The 16,261-nt window shown below is 35.9% G+C and overlaps 1 protein-coding gene and 1 long non-coding RNA gene across 2 annotated transcripts; one reads left to right on the top strand and one right to left on the bottom strand.

Moving 5' to 3' along the window:
- Positions 1–335: 335 nt before the first annotated feature.
- Positions 336–7,641, bottom strand: LOC131163322 (uncharacterized). Its single transcript, XR_009139060.1, has 3 exons — positions 7,440–7,641; positions 3,888–4,165; positions 336–580 (listed from the first exon to the last, which is right to left on the bottom strand). It is a non-coding gene; the product is annotated as an uncharacterized LOC131163322 (long non-coding RNA).
- Positions 7,642–10,859: 3,218 nt separating this feature from the next.
- LOC131163450 (uncharacterized) lies at positions 10,860–12,875 on the top strand. Its single transcript, XM_058120038.1, has 3 exons — positions 10,860–11,105; positions 12,556–12,762; positions 12,867–12,875. Exons 1-3 carry the CDS (start codon positions 10,860–10,862, stop codon positions 12,873–12,875), a joined length of 462 nt encoding a protein of 153 aa, XP_057976021.1.
- The last annotated feature ends 3,386 nt before the right edge of the window (positions 12,876–16,261 follow it).

Genomic DNA, 16,261 nt, shown 5'->3' with positions numbered 1-16,261 from the left:
AGTTTCAATCTCGTATAATTGTAATATTTGATATACACGCGATGTATTAATAGGTATTACATGATCTTACCATTCAAAATTTAAATTCTATATGGTCTTAATCTGAAATAGCTCTTTGCATTGTTTGCAAGCATTATATTCACAAGATTTGTTTACACAGCGGAGGTAGTCCCAAGATTACAATGAACTTGGGACCTTCAACACGAAAATCTAAAACTTCAACTGTTGGGTTGGGATATCCCCTATGAGTGCATATGCCTCTTAAGCTTTGCTTCAAAGCATATCAAATTTCTCTCCTCGAGCTAACCTCGAACCAATTTAGGCACCAAAAGATATTGAAAGCAAATAATCATGTGAAATAAAATAAAAGAGCATCTTTACAAAATGAGTGAGACCCTCCAGACACTTCACAAAAAATTATAACTCAATACATAAATGTATGTTTGGGCATTATCATTACAATTCTACAATTTATCAGTAAAAAATGGCTGACCTCATTATAGGACATCGCTAACAACCCACAAATCAATCCTGGATGCCAATCTAACTAGTTTCTCAACTAATGAATGACCTTCAAGATCTGCACCCAAAATTTTTATACAAAAAAAAAAATCCATAATGAGAAAACAGTGACAAAATTATGATGGTGAATATAGGAAAGGGGAATGGGAGCAGTACAAAGCACATGTGAACAAAGAAAAGAGAAAGATTGATTCAACAGAACGTATGTTAAGATTAGTTGGATCAAACACCTATGAGCTTAAACCACAAAACCCGAACATCAACTAATGTAAAAGGGGACTACAAGTAAAAGGGGAAGACATGCACAAGGTCATTGAAATCCAAATTCTACAAATTTTGATGAGAGATAGCAAGCTATTATTCTTTCTAGTGCAAGAAAGCAGTAGAGTAACCAGTAATTTACACCAGATTGGCCACCACATGACAGATAAGTAAAATATTCCAGATATGGAGACAACAACTTTGCATTAATCAAAATATTTACTATATATCTTAAACAAGGATTAATTACAAAACACTTGCACAAGTTTTATTTTGTTTCTGAATTATTATCAGCTTCAATTAGAAGATCAATGCTTGACCACTTGACACATAACCCACTCAATATACTTTTCAAATAAAAGATGTAATAAAGATGCTGCCATATCAGCCGAGCAGCCAGGCAAAGATTTTAGTCAGTGAGAGAAAGGGGATAAATTCAAAAAACTAGGACTCCTGTAAGAGTTGAAATTGGAATCTGAGGAGATATAGATGGTGAAATGAAGTCCAAACAATTTCCATTTCAAAATCTTTTTATGACAAATTTTGTTAGCCGTTTATTCAATTCTAAATCATATCTTAATTATGATGGTCTTCGTTTTGATGTTGAAGTCCTAACAGCATTTTGGGATAAACGTTTAATGGGATTTTAGTCCATTTTATTATAGTTTTATATAGAAACCTTCATCAGAATAGTCTATATTTGAACTAATTGCCATTGTAAGTAATTCAAGACTCAAGATACACAGCTAGAATTTAAGGTTTTATTGTATTATGCAGTTTGAACATGCTAGGATTCCCCCGGATAAATTTGAGCTTGTTTGAAATTGCATCTGTTACTGCTTCAATATATGTTTACTTTTGCATGGATCAATGCAGCAAAATGGTTTAACTACAAAAGAAAAATTCAACTTAGCAAGGATCATTTGTAAGGATTTCAAGCATTGAGAGAAAAACTGTCCAAATTGACAAACATTATGCAAAGGCACAATTGCACAAATGACTATAAGTCAACTCATCTGTCCCATGAGGTGGCAAGCACAGAAACAAAAAGCCCCACGGCAAAGCAATCAGTGACATGGTTTTAAATAAAGGTCGCGACTGTTACGTAATGCTGTTATGTAACAGTTTTCTGGGTTACCAATATCGTTACACACCGCGAAATCGGCGGGAAGAAAAATTACGGCCGTAGTGGCCGTTATGGACCGCATTAGCGGCCTTTACGTAATCGCTACAGGACTGTTACACCAAAAAATTATTTTATTTTTTACTTTTTCTTCCCATTTTTTCCCTCTTTCATATATCATTCTCAATATACCAAGTAGCAAGAAGGGGAAAAGATTATAATGAGGATGACAATGATACAAAATTTACTATTTTTTTAAATACTCACAATAGATGCATTAATTAACAATTTGAAAATACTAACTTGTTAGGAAAATATTTTATTCTGATAATATTAGTAATGTGATATTTATGTTCTATATTTTTCAACTTCAACCTTCTTTATTTTCTAACTATTTTATATTTGTATTATTCGCATGTCTTATGTGTCTAATAGATTAAAGGAGTGTATAATGTATTTTGTTTTATTAATTAATTTAGCACACATAAAAATTTATCACAGATAAAAACAATGAGAAGTATAAATACACACATGTAATTTTTCTATCAATGGTGGTTTAAAACAAATGTAAACTTGTTGCCCTTACCAAATAATTTAGTTACTCGAACTAAAGGATCCAAAATACACTAAAACTCTTTCTAAGAAGGGCTAAAAGCTTAAAATATGCAAGTACGCTAAGATGCACAAGGTTGCGCGTGTTTCAAAAAAAATCACGGCCGTTACACCTGCTTCCCGTTATGTAACATCTGCTACTCCCGCTTCCCGTTACACCCGTTACCATTACGTTACGCTACGCTACCTGCTACCGCGATTTAAAACCATGATCAGTGAGTAAAGATATAGGAAAATCACGGGCCTTTGTCTCAGTAAATATTTTAATATTAACTTAGGATCTCAATTTTCTTCATCTCAATAAGGGGCAACCAGAAAACAAACAAAAGAACTATCCTACCAGTCCGCGGTAAGCCACCCCCAATACATCTCATTGTAAACCAAGGGCCAAACTGGTGGCGGCGAAGGCCTGAATTTGTGCAGTCTGAGATGCAGGTCCAGCATTAAGTTGGTCAGCTTATCAGCCACCAAATCGCACTCTGTAATGCACCTCTCAATCTTTTCCCACCAAATTCTGGCACATATAAACAGGACAAGCACTTGTATTGGAAATGCTCGACCTAGCAAGTGCACAGCCACCAGTGAGTCAGACTCAACTATTAACTTCACTTCATCAGGAGCATTTAATTTAGAATCTAATTACATTACCTAATCCTCTCACTCCTAATCTCTACAACTAGTGAAAGGAAGCCGAGGCAGTTAAGCAGTTTCCAATCTGCCTTTCTTCCCTATGGCATTCCAAAACTTTCAATTTTTAACAGATTCATAATTAAAATTTAAATAATGAGCAAATTAGTAAACACAAGTATATAAGTAACTGCACAAATCTGCATTAGTTTTTACACACTCCTCCCCATAACTACAGAAGTCCAGCCCATAACTACCAAAAACCACAAAGCAAGTGCATTGTGCATGCTGCAGCTATTATTTCAAAGAAATGAAGATTAAATTCATTCAATACTAGCCACAGGCACAAGCTTGACAGATGAAATCAACTATTCAGTATAAATATACTATTTCATTAAGCTGACAAATAATTTTTTTTCAAATTTATGAAACTTAATAATATAAAAGAGAGTTTCAATGACAGGAAGAACAAGGGTCCTCCTTGACAGTTTTTATTATGGCAGTTGGCATGTTGGCTTTTATCTCATGGTTATTCTTCAGCTTCTCGTTAATTCACAAATGAAAATTACATAAAAAAGGAGTAACTTTTATGTACACAACAATAAAACCTATGAATGCAAACAAGGCAACACTGGAGAAAAATGTTTGAATAATAAAATTCCAGTCCTAAAATATTGAAAAGGAATAACAGAGAGTTCTTGGCTAATGAGAAGCAGAAAAAGATAAAACACAAAACACGCACCTCTAATATATTCAATTCCAACTTTAGAAAGATGCACGTTCAATCTCGAAGACCAAGTTCAAGCTCAAGCTCATCATCCTCTTCAAATAACTTCAAAAGGCGAGCATACTGCTCCTCTCTTTTCTTCTTTTGCCATATTTTGAAAAGAAAAAATGAAAACAGCCCAACTGCCACAAGTGCAAGGCATATGATGACTATCCTAGATGCATTGCTGCTACTAGAAGTGGCATGGGTGTCAGACTTGCCATTTTTGGAACTTGATTTGTCATCTGAAAAGGCTGAAAAGACCAAAAAACATGAAGCGTAAGAAATGGATGAAATACAATAATATGCAAAAACTCAGGTAACAGTAAAAGCTGCAGGTCCCATGTTTTAAGGATAGAAATGTTTACTACATCACTCAGGATAGTGATCTTGGACCATTGACGCCTAGAGTAGAAAGCATCCGTTTTGAAATTTCAATATAGTTTGAAGCATTTGCAGAACATTCACATATTTATAATTTAATATACTCTATTCATTTTACTTATATGTAATAATCATAGTATAGTAGTCTCCTTGAATAAAATTTATTTGAAGCGTAGCCTTTTAAGTAGCAACTTGTGATCCAGTGGAGATGATGCTCACATCATTTTCAAGACAAGGTTTTGACTCTCCCACTGCAAATTTCTTTTCTATTTCCCTTCACCATGTGGAAGAGTCCCATATTCAAAATTGAATCCACGGCTTGCAGTGGGTTCTGCTCTAAAGTTCATAAACTGTGGATTGCTTGCCATTTGTGCAAAAAAGCAAAAAATTAGATATCCTGGATCTTGGGAGTGAGAACCAAGTCAAAGAAAAGGTCGGCATATCTACTGTTTTAATTACAAAGAAGTATAATTAAGATTTAAAGCCATTCACAAGTGACCCTTTATCATGTGCAAAATATGTGTATCACCCAAATAAGTTTACATAATTACATTGCGTGAACCCAGCTTGGTAAAGCACTGACCAACTATTACGGCTAGCTGCAGAAATTTCTATAACATATTATATTGCAAAAAATTAATTAACTAACAGTTCTTACATAAATGTGTGAATTTATGAGTTAACAGTATTCCAGAATGAAAACAATAAGCGGGAGATTATTTCTTAAAATGCTCCACATTAATATCTCATCAATATTGGGAAACTAAATTCTACGATCTCATTAAATTTTTTATGCTAACTTCCCACACAAAATGTACAAAGTTTTTATATTTGGAATCTTTTCAGGTGCAAAACCGTTCCTCAATTCTAAAGTTTACATTTTACTGGTCATTCGAAGACAAGTTCTAATTCGCATAAGTAGACAATTGCAGAGAACAAATGAGAAAATGGAATTGTAAAAGAATAATGACATAGTGGATGGCATTTTCCTGAACATTTAGTTTACCATCGGAATATCTTAGTCCTACATAAGGAAACAATTCAAGCTCAAATGGTATTTCTTAATGTGAATTCCAACTCTCCTCTTATTATGTATAAAATTCCTACACCTTCCTAGTTCTTACTCTAAAATAAGTGACAACTTGGGAATAGCTAATAATTACCATTTTGCATCTTAATTTACAATTTTGTCTTCATTACTTAGTTCTATATGAAAAGTGCCACAGTAGGGACAAATAGTATTCTATTTTTGCAATGGGAATTACAATCTACCCTTGTGATGCGCCATAAAAACTCCTATCATGTCCTACACTTATGAAAGTCCCCAATTGAGGATGAAGTCCTACACTAATGAAAATTCCCAATTGAGGATGAATGATAACTTTTACCCTGCATTTTTATTTACTTGCATTATGAAATTATAAAATGTGCGAACTTGGGGTCAAAGAATATTTTTTATCTCACATTTTTTAAATTCTCATTTGCCCTTGGTGCATCTTAAATTTTGTTCTATTTTTTGTGCATACATGCACATGTTCATTTGTTTGTATGTGCATGAGTGCTTGTGCATTTGAGCACGCATTCACTCCTGTGCATGTGTGTGCGTGCGTGTGCATATTAATTATGATGCTTGTGTTCTAAGGACTTTACTTTTTCCAGCGGTACCAAACATAAAATGCTTTTGATAATTTATCTGATTAACATTCAATAATTATGATTATATCTTTTTTATAATTATGGTTTTAAATTAGTATTTGACAGTTAATATTTTACAAAATGTAATTTAATTAAGTCATAATCTTCAAAATGAATTTATAGATTAACTAAATATTAAACTGCGCAAGCACATTGCACATGCCTTCTACTATTTTATAATTACAGTTTTATAGTTGTATCTAACAATTAATACATTGTAATAATGGAAATAAATTTATACATTAATTAATTATCAAGCTAGGAAGTGCATCCCGTGCCCAGTCTAACAATAACAAAAAACACCAGTGCATCTCTCACATTAAAATGGATTATATGTATAGAAGAATAATTTTAAATTGACAATTATAAAGCAATGATTATAAATGTAACTCCTACCCTCTTTTTCATAAATTAAAAAGCCATAAACAAGTGCCAATCCTGCCCATCCAGGGCCAAAGGAGTGCACATCTAAATATGGCCTTAACCTTGAACATATTTGCATGAAGTGGCCGCTGAACCTGCACAAATGTTCTTGCTCGTACACTCAAATGTGTAGAATCATAAGCTTTATAGGTGTTACTTCCCTGCTCATTTCTCACATTTGTAGCAAACATAGTTGTCAAATCATTTATCCAATTGAGCATTGTCTGGTACCATCATTACACGTTATATCAAAAGGTGTTCTGTATTTGTTTTGATAAAAGAAGAAAATTTATTAGACAAAAGAAGGGCATTAAAAACTGAAAGGGTGAGATAACTTCCAACTAATGTAACAAAGCCCTCCAATCTCTATGCACATCAGCTAGCCACATTCCATTAAACTATTCAAAAGCAGAACACCATACAGAAAATAAAAGGAGACCCTGCGCCAAACCAGGTCAGAAGACATCACCAGCCCAATGAAGATTCTAAAACACATCACACCGTCCACCCCACAACAAAATTAGCGCAAGTTTCTTGAATTTAGCACAAATTTCTTGCTAACACACAAAAAAGCACTGTGCAAAATGAAAGGAAAGCTTTATGCATGAAAGGATCAATTTATGCAATGGCTTTGTTCTGAAAGAACAAAAATAAAAACAGAGAGCAAAATTGAAGGTCACAACTCACAACATAGTTTTGAACAAAAACTCAAACAGAGTCAGCCAAATACCAAATTCGAGTTCATTATTTTGTCATCTTGGTAACAAGAAGAACAATATACATAAAAAGGGTTTCAATTTTACTATCGCAGTTCATTTCCCTCTAGCTCGTCAGCAACCAAACAGAGAAACATATGTAACTGCAACGTCAAATACATCAGATCCATGACCAAGTTAACGAATCGATTCAAATCAAAATCAAACAGCTGAAGGAAACACAGTAATTAGGTTCGAAAATGCGATAATCAATGAAGCGGAAGCATTGGAGAGATCTGATAAACAAAGGAGACTTGATTATAGCACGGACCTGAGATGATTTGTGCGAAAACAGATGAGAGGAAAAGAAGAACACGGAACGATCTCCTTCCCGAGGTTTCACTCATCCCTCTCTCTCTCCTCTCTCTCCAAAAATGAAAATCGATGCTTTTTGTGTCTGCAATACGCGGCCGTACCCAGTAAACGGCAATAAAGTTTTCATTATTTTTTTATTTTTTTTAAACTAAAGTTTTGATGATTTTGATGTTACCCCGTTCACTTTATGGTCCCCACTCTGAAAAAATATTAAATATATAATGGAAAAAAATATTAGATACATCGAATGCGTACAATAGGTTAGTATATATATATATATATATATGTACTGTATCTATTGAATTACCATAATATTTAAAAATTAGTTATATTTAGGATAATTTTGTATTTTGCTTCACTCGCTTTTAGGTTTTTTCGTTCATACATGTTATGTTACATATTTGTATTTTAAATTTTGAAATATTTGTTTTCATCTCATGTTTGCTTATATGGAGGGATTTAAAAGAATAACTAATGGGGTGTTTGTATGACTTTTCAATATCCTTATTTTGCGTTACTATATGATATTGGAAGTATCACATGGAGCATTTTTTTTTTCTTTTCAAGGGCAACAACTCTTCAAACTATTTAACCAAATTGGGGTGAAGCAAAACACCTCATAGAATATATGGAAATCTCCACAACCTACTTGTAAGCTAATTCTTAGAATATTATATTTTGTGATGCTTTAGTTTCCTTTTTCCATTCCAGTTGTTGGGCAAAAGCCCTCAAACAATGCACAACGGAATATATAATTGTGTAAAGGATCAAACATAAACGTTGCAACAATCTAAATGATGAATACATAATTCCACAACCACAGCAAGTAAATAAAGCAATAAAAAGAACAATGACACGAAGAATTACGTCGTTTGGCAAAGCCTATATTCAAGGGAGCAAACGGTAAAAATTCACTATCTCCTTGTCCAAATTACATGAACAATACATGATTCTCTCAAGAATACTCTCAATCAACCATTGGCACCTTTGACACACAAAAGCACACCATATACAACGTATTCTATGTATATATAAGTCTCTTCATAAGTTTCACCGTGAGACCAAACCAAAATAACATCCAAATATTCAAAATTCAAAATTTGTGCAGGCTGTTCCGAGCTAAACCATTGACTGATTGGGCCAATCAGTTGACAATTTCAGATAGAAAGTTAATTGTATGAATTTTAGAGCAAATCGTTGACTGATTCAGCCAATCAGTCGATCGTTTGCTGCTACTCCTCAGTACAAGTGACTTTCAACTTTGTTTTCTTCTTTGTTTATGCACTTCATCAAGTATATGAACCACAAAAAAACAATAATCTCCACTTTGGTGAACATACGCCCCTTAGGAGAACCTAAAAACATAGCTTGTTGCTCCACCTTGACTTTGGGACGTTAGGTTGAGACAGTTTCCCATCTAACAATTAGAGATAAACACCAAGTCCAAGCAACACCGCTTGAACTTGCCAATGGCAGCTTCACCTTCTACCATCAACCCTGATACAATTGTAGATGCAATATCCGAAAACTTCACCTTAGGCTTCCAACAAGACCTTCCCATAATAGTAAACACAAAAGCTACTGAAAGTTTTATATCACCAAAGCCCCCTATATAGTCTTCAACAAATCTCACAATTGACAGTCACTTTGTGATATGAACCCACAAGCTCCGATTGCACGCGATGATCTGCATGTGTCAAGCGGACCAATCACAAAAGCTAGAGCCAAGAAGGTCAAGGAGGCTATGCAAGGACTAATCGAGAAGTTATTTGAGCAAGAGTCAATGAGGGCTATGGACACTAAAGAAAAAGACTTTCTTGAAGAGCCTAAGATGTTAAATTGTCTAAAGGCGAGTGAAGCTAGAACGTTAAGTCAATAAGGGCTGTTTGGGGAATTTTTATGGATTAAGCATGACATGTGACTCGCACATGTTTCATTAAATGACATGACACATGGCATGTGACTTGCACATGTTTCATTAAATGACATGGCATGTTTAAGGTTATGTGGGATTATTTTATTGGCCAGATTGATGTCATAACTTATTTCTATTGGCCGATCTGATGTCATGGGTTTCTTTTATTTTCTATAAGTAGTCAACTCTCTATTGTATTAAAGGATGATTATTTTTGCTGAATAGAATTACAAGTGAGGTTTATTTCTCTTCAAGTTCTTCATTGAACTTTCACCGAACTTATCAAAGGTGCTACCTTTGTGGCGTTCATCCATTAATTTGATATTCTTGGTTTGTGCTTCACGTCAAGCAATAGGTCAAGGATCCTATACCATGTCGAATCTTATTTTGGGTTTGGGGTTTTGATAAATCTGATTTGGGGTCTCCGGACGTTTATTCTTGGGGTTCCGTATCATTTGGTATCAGAGCTTTGGTTCAAATCAGGTTCTATCTATCTTATTTTTCTTGTTTACTTTCAAAAATTCTTTTATCTTATAATCATTTATTCTTATTTCATATTTTTTAATTATCCGACCTACCTATCTTGTTTTCTTGTTTTCGAAATTTTCCATCTCTTCTTTAATATCATCCATCATCAAGATTGAATCTTTTGTGGCTGGAAATTGCAAGAAATACAGCAAGGCCGATTAGAGCACATTAAAAAAAAAATAATTTTGTGCATTAAAAAAAAAAGAGAAAAAAAGAGAAAAGGCAGTATTTTGCATTAAAAAAAAAAAAAAAGAGGAGGCAGCAAATTATTATTCTGATTTGTGTTTGAATATATCCTTGGACGAGTTGGTTATTTTGTTCCATTGAATTTCCTTTTATTTCGTTTGCATCATTATTGTTTTCTTGACTTCTTTTTGTCTTTCCTTCATTGTTTCGTGTCTTGATTTAGTTGTTTTCATTGATTTGCGTTTGATTTGTTTGGGATTAGTTCATTAAAGAACTAAAAGAGAAATCCTGAGTGGTAAGAGGCACAAGTGTGTGAGCATATCAGAGGGAAAAAGCCAAAAAAAAAAAAAATTTGTGTCAAAAACACGAGCGTTGAGTGTCATTGTTTGGAGGGTAAACACGTAAGGGAGTGAGTGAGAAATTTTTTTTTCTCTCTAATATCCTTTTTGTAGGTTTGAAATTATGAGTAGAAAGGTGGTTGGCGCTGAAACTTCCAGCAAAGGTAGCGAGAATGAGAACCCTCCACAAGAGTCATTCTTCACCTTGCAAGCCATTCAACAGCAATTTGAAAGACTCAATACGGTTTTTGGGGAGTTCAGAGATAGATTGGATAGACAAGACGCTGCAATTGATGGACTGAGAAGAGGATAATCCAATGAAAGGCGGCGAAGGCCATATACTCCTCCGATTGCTGAATTTGAAAATGATATAGGTAGCAACGAAGCAAGTGATGATGAACATGGAGGTATGGGAAGATTTGCTTATCGAGGTGCTAGGCAAGAGCGACAACCTCGATGGGAGCCAAGGGGTCGAGATAACATCGATAGAAACATCGGAAGCATCAAAATGAAGATTCCTCCTTTTCAGGGGAAAAATAACCCCGATGTATACCTTGAATGGGAGAGGAAGGTTGAGCTCATTTTTGAGTGTCATAACTACTCCGAAGAAAAGAAAGTGAAATTGGCAGCTATGGAGTTTACTGACTACGCACTGGTATGATGGGATCAAATTCTTCTTAGTAGGCGTAGAAACATGGAAAGACCTATCCAGATGTGGGCTGAAATGAAGGCGGTGATAAGGAAGCAATTTGTACCAAACCACTACTACCGAGACTTACACCAACGTCTTCAAAGCCTTACCCAAGGTACCAAAAGTGTGGAGGACTACCACAAGGAGATGGAGATAGCTATGATTTAGGCAAATATTGAGGAAGATAGAGAAGCTACGATGGCACGATTCATATGTGGGTTGAACCAGGAAATTGCTAACATAGTGGAGCTGCAGCACTATGTGGAGTTAGAGGACATGGTGCATATGGCAATGAAAGTAGAGAGGCAACTCAAACACAAGGGTAGAAACAAGCATGCTACAACAACTTTGGCTTCCCATTCCACATGGAAACCGAATTGGGGGAAATCAAAAGAAGAAATGATTGTTTCCAAATCCAAGGAAGAGAAGGAGAAAGGCAAAGACAAAGTGGGCAGCCATGAAAAAGGTATAACTTCTTCTCAATCTAGTAGGAACAGAAATACCAAGTGTTTTAGGTGTTTGGGGACTAGCCATATTGCATCACAATGCCCAAACAAAAGAGCAATGATTATGAGAGATGATGGTACTATTGAGACTGATGATAAGGAAAGTGATCATGAGTCCATGCCTTCACTAAAAGATTCTAGTGATGTTGAGTATGCTGTCCATTGTGAGGCATTAGTAACTAGGAGAGCTTTAAACATGCATGTGGTGAAAGACGAGAGCAGCGTGAGAATTTATTTCATACTCGATGTTACATCAATGATAAAGTGTGTAGCATGATCATCGATGGAGGGAGCTGCACTAACGTAGCTAATACCACATTAGTAGAGAAGTTGAGGTTGTAATGCATAAAACATTCTAGGCCTTACAAACTTCAATAGTTGAATGAGTGTGGGGAGGTTAGGGTGAATAAGCAAGTGTTGATTGTATTTTCAATTGGAAAATATTCTGATGAGATTCTATGTGATGTGGTCCCTATGCATGCTAGTCACATCTTATTGGGCATGCCATGGCAATATGATTGACGTGTCACTCATGATGGGTTCAAGAATAGGTATTCTTTTCTAAAAGATGGGAGAAGTGTGACCCTTGTACCATTGACTCCTAAACAAGTGTATGAAGATCAAGTGAGATTGAAAAGAGCAAATGATGAGAAAAACAAAAAAGAGGCTGAGAATAAAACAAAAGGAGAGGCAGAGAGCATTGAAATTAGAAAAAAAAAAAAAAAAGTGGTAAAAATGAGAGAAAAACAACGAGAGAGGAAAAAGTGAGTTTGTATGCAAAAGAAAAAGAGTGTATGAAAGCTTTTTATGCACAAAGACCTCTAGTTGTACTCATGTACAAGGAGGCATATTTGAGCACTAACGAACTCACCTCTTCCTTGCCTAGTGCTGTTGTTTCTTTGCTGCAGGAATACAAGGATGTCTTTCCTGTGGACGTGCCTAATGGTTTGCCACCAATTAGAGGAATTGAGCATCAGATTGATTTCATCCCCGGGGCTATGATTCTCAACTGTCCAGCCTATAGGAGCAGCCCCGAGGAGACTAAGGAACTTCAGAGACAAGTTGAGGAGCTGCTTGCCAAGGGGCATGTGAGGGAGAGCATGAGTCCGTGTGCGGTACCCGTGCTACTAGTACCGAAGAAAGATGGATCATGGAGGATGTGCGTCGATTGTAGAGCCATCAATAAAATCACTATAAAGTATCGCCATCTTATTCCTAGACTAGATGACATGTTAGATGAACTGCATGGCTCTTGCATCTTTTCTAAAATTGATTTAACAAGTGGCTACCATCAAATAAGAATGAAACCGGGTGATGAATGGAAAACTACATTTAAGACAAAGTACGTTTTGTATGAATGGATGGTTATGCCCTTTGGTCTGACCAATGCACCTAGTACTTTTATGCGCTTGATGAATCATGTGTTGCATGCATTTATAGGCAGATTTGTTGTTGTCTACTTTGACAACATCTTAGTGTATAGCAAGAATCTTGATGATCACTTGGATCATTTGAAAGGTGTACTAGATGTTCTTAAAAAAGAAAATTTGTTTGCTAACCTAAAGAAATGTGATCTCTGCATGGAAAAGGTTATTTTCTTGGGTTATATGGTGAGTGCTAAAGGCGTAGAAGTGGATGAGGAAAAAGTGAAAGCAATAAAAGATTGGCCAACACCTAAATCTGTGACTGATGTACGTAGTTTTCATGGGTTGGCTAGTTTTTATAGGCGATTTGTGAGAGATTTTAGCACCATTGCTGCACCTTTAACTGAAGTAATAAAAAAGAACGTGGGGTTTAAATGGGGTACTGCACAAGAACATTCCTTTAAAATGCTTAAAGATAGGTTGTGTTCTGCTTCATTGTTACTTTTACCTGATTTCACTAAAACTTTTGAGATTGAATGTGATGCCTTTGGGATTGGTATTGGAGCTGTTTTGATGCAAGATAAGCGTCCCATTGCATATTTTAGTGAAAATCTCAATGGGGCAGCATTGAACTACTCCACGTATGATAAAGAATTGTATGCCTTGGTGCGGGCATTGGAGACGTGGCAACACTACTTGTGGCCTAAAGAATTCGTGATCCATTTTGATCATGAATCATTAAAGCATTTGAAGGGGCAAGGTAAGCTAAATCGCCACCACGCCAAATGGGTAGAGTTCATCGAAACCTTCCCATATGTCATTCAATACAAGCAGGGGAAAGAAAATGTTGTGGCTGATGCGCTTTCTTGCAGGTATGCCTTAATTACTACACTTAGCACTAAGCTATTGGGTTTTGAGTACATAAAGGATATATATGCTAAAGATTCTGATTTTGCTAATGTGTATGAGGCATGTGATAAAGTTGCGTTTCATAAATTCTATAGGAATGATGAATATTTGTTTAGGGAGAATAGACTTTGTGTGCCTAACTGCTCCCTAAGAGAATTGCTTGTGCGAGAGTCACATAGTGGGGGTTTGATGGGACATTTTGGGGTACAAAAGACTTTAGATATTCTGCATGAACACTTCTTTTGGCCACATATGCGTAGAGATGTAGAGAGAGTGTGTTCTAGATGCATTTCATGTAAACAAGCTAAGTCTAAGGTCTTACCTCATGGCCTTTACACTCCTTTGCCTGTACCTAGTGAACCTTGGGTAGACATTTCAATGGATTTCATTTTAGGTTTGCCTAGGTCCAAAGGGGGTAGGGACTCTATATTTGTGGTGGTTGATAGATTTTCTAAAATGGCACATTTTATTCCTTGCCATAAAACTGATGATGCCACAAATATAGCCAATTTATTCTTTAGGGACATTGTGCGATTGCATGGCATTCTTAGGAGAATTGTGAGTGATAGGGATGTTAAATTCCTTAGCTACTTTTGGAAGGTTTTATGGGGAAAATTAGGAACTAAGCTATTATTTTCTACTACTTGTCATCCCCAAACCGACGGTCAAACCGAAGTAGTTAATCGGACTTTAGCAACCTTATTGCATGTGGTCATTCAAGGGAATTTAAAATCATGGGAAGAATGCATACCACTTGTTGAGTTTGCTTATAATAGAACTGTGCATGCTTCTACTAATTTTTCTCCATTTGAAATTGTTTATGGTTTTAATCCTTTGACTCCATTGGATTTGATGCTGCTACCTGTGAATGAGATAGCTAGCTTAGACGGACGACACAAGGCTGACTTGGTGAAGAGGATCCATGAACAAGCACGGCAGCACATTGAAAAGAAGAACCGACAATATTCATCTCAAGCTAATAAGGGGCGCAAGTTCGTTACTTTTGAACCAGGAGATTGGGTATGGGTGCATATGAGAAAAGAAAGGTTTCCTACTAAAAGGAAAACAAAGCTACACCCGAGGGGTGATGGACCTTTTCAAGTGGTAGAAAAGATCAACGATAATGCATACAAGTTGGATCTACCAGGTGAGTATAAGGTCAATGCAACTTTCAATGTTTCTGATTTATCCTTTTTTGATGTAGGTGATGATTCGAGGATGAATCTTTTTGAAGAGAGGGGGAATGATATGAACCCACAAGCTCCGATTGCACACGATGATCTGCACGTGCCAAGCGGACCAAGCACAAGAGCTAGAGCCAAGAAGGTCAAGGAGGCTATGCAAGGACTAATTGAGAAGTTATTTGAGCAAGAGTCAATGAGGGCTATGGACACTAAAGAAAAAGACTTTCTTGAAGAGCCTAAGATGCTAAATTGTCTAAAGGCGGGTGAAGCTGGAACGTTAAGTCAATAAGGGCTGTTTGGGGAATTTTTATGGATTAAGCATGACATGTGACTTGCACATGTTTCATTAAATGACATGACACATGGCATGTGACTTGCACATGTTTCATTAAATGACACATGTCATGTGACTTGCACATGTTTCGTTAAATGACATGGCATGTTTAAGGTTATGTGGGATTATTTTATTGGCCAGATTGATGTCATAGCTTATTTCTATTGGCCGATCTGATGTCATGAGTTTTTTTTATTTTCTATAAGTAGTCAACTCTCTATTGTATTAAAGGATGATTATTTTTGCTGAATAGAATTACAAGTGAGGTTTATTTCTCTTCAAGTTCTTCATTGAACTTTCACTGAACTTATCAAAGGTGCTACCTTTGTGGCGTTCATCCATTAATTTGATATTCTTGGTTTGTGCTTCACGTCAAGTGATAGGTCAAGGATCCTATACCATGTCGAATCTTATTTTGGGTTTGGGGTTTTGATAAATCTGATTTGGGGTCTCTGGACGTTTATTCTTGGGGTTCCATATCACTTTGTTTCATGTCGAAACACCTCATTACACTATAAGGGGCGTTACATATATGGGCATGTAATCTCCTCAATCATCGGGACTCTCGCTTATAAAAGATGTTGCATGTGTGAATACAGTCTATAAGTGTCTAAACAGTTGTTGTTGTCATTTAACAAATGATTATATTTTGTATACACTAAAACTCATGTTGTCACACACTAATAATAATTTATTCCATCTTACTACGAAGCGTCTCACCCCATCATACAACTTATTTTTCAGGACCGTCTTATGATCGAGCCTAGCGTTCTCTAGAGTGAGGTGATAGTATAGCTTAGAGTGAGTGGTTGTAGAACTCAAA

The sequence above is a fragment of the Malania oleifera genome, chromosome 9, assembly GCF_029873635.1.
Source record: "Malania oleifera isolate guangnan ecotype guangnan chromosome 9, ASM2987363v1, whole genome shotgun sequence".
Lineage (NCBI taxonomy): Eukaryota > Viridiplantae > Streptophyta > Magnoliopsida > Santalales > Ximeniaceae > Malania > Malania oleifera.
This window is presented reverse-complemented; position numbering and strand designations above follow the sequence as displayed.

Bases quoted from the DNA above. Each gene is read 5' to 3' on its own strand.
- LOC131163450 (XM_058120038.1), top strand. From the start codon at position 10,860: ATGGGAAGATTTGCTTATCGAGGTGCTAGGCAAGAGCGACAACCTCGA. The intron at 11,106-12,555 runs GTATGATGGGAT...TCTTTGCTGCAG, and splicing joins AGTTTACTGACTACGCACTG to GAATACAAGGATGTCTTTCC.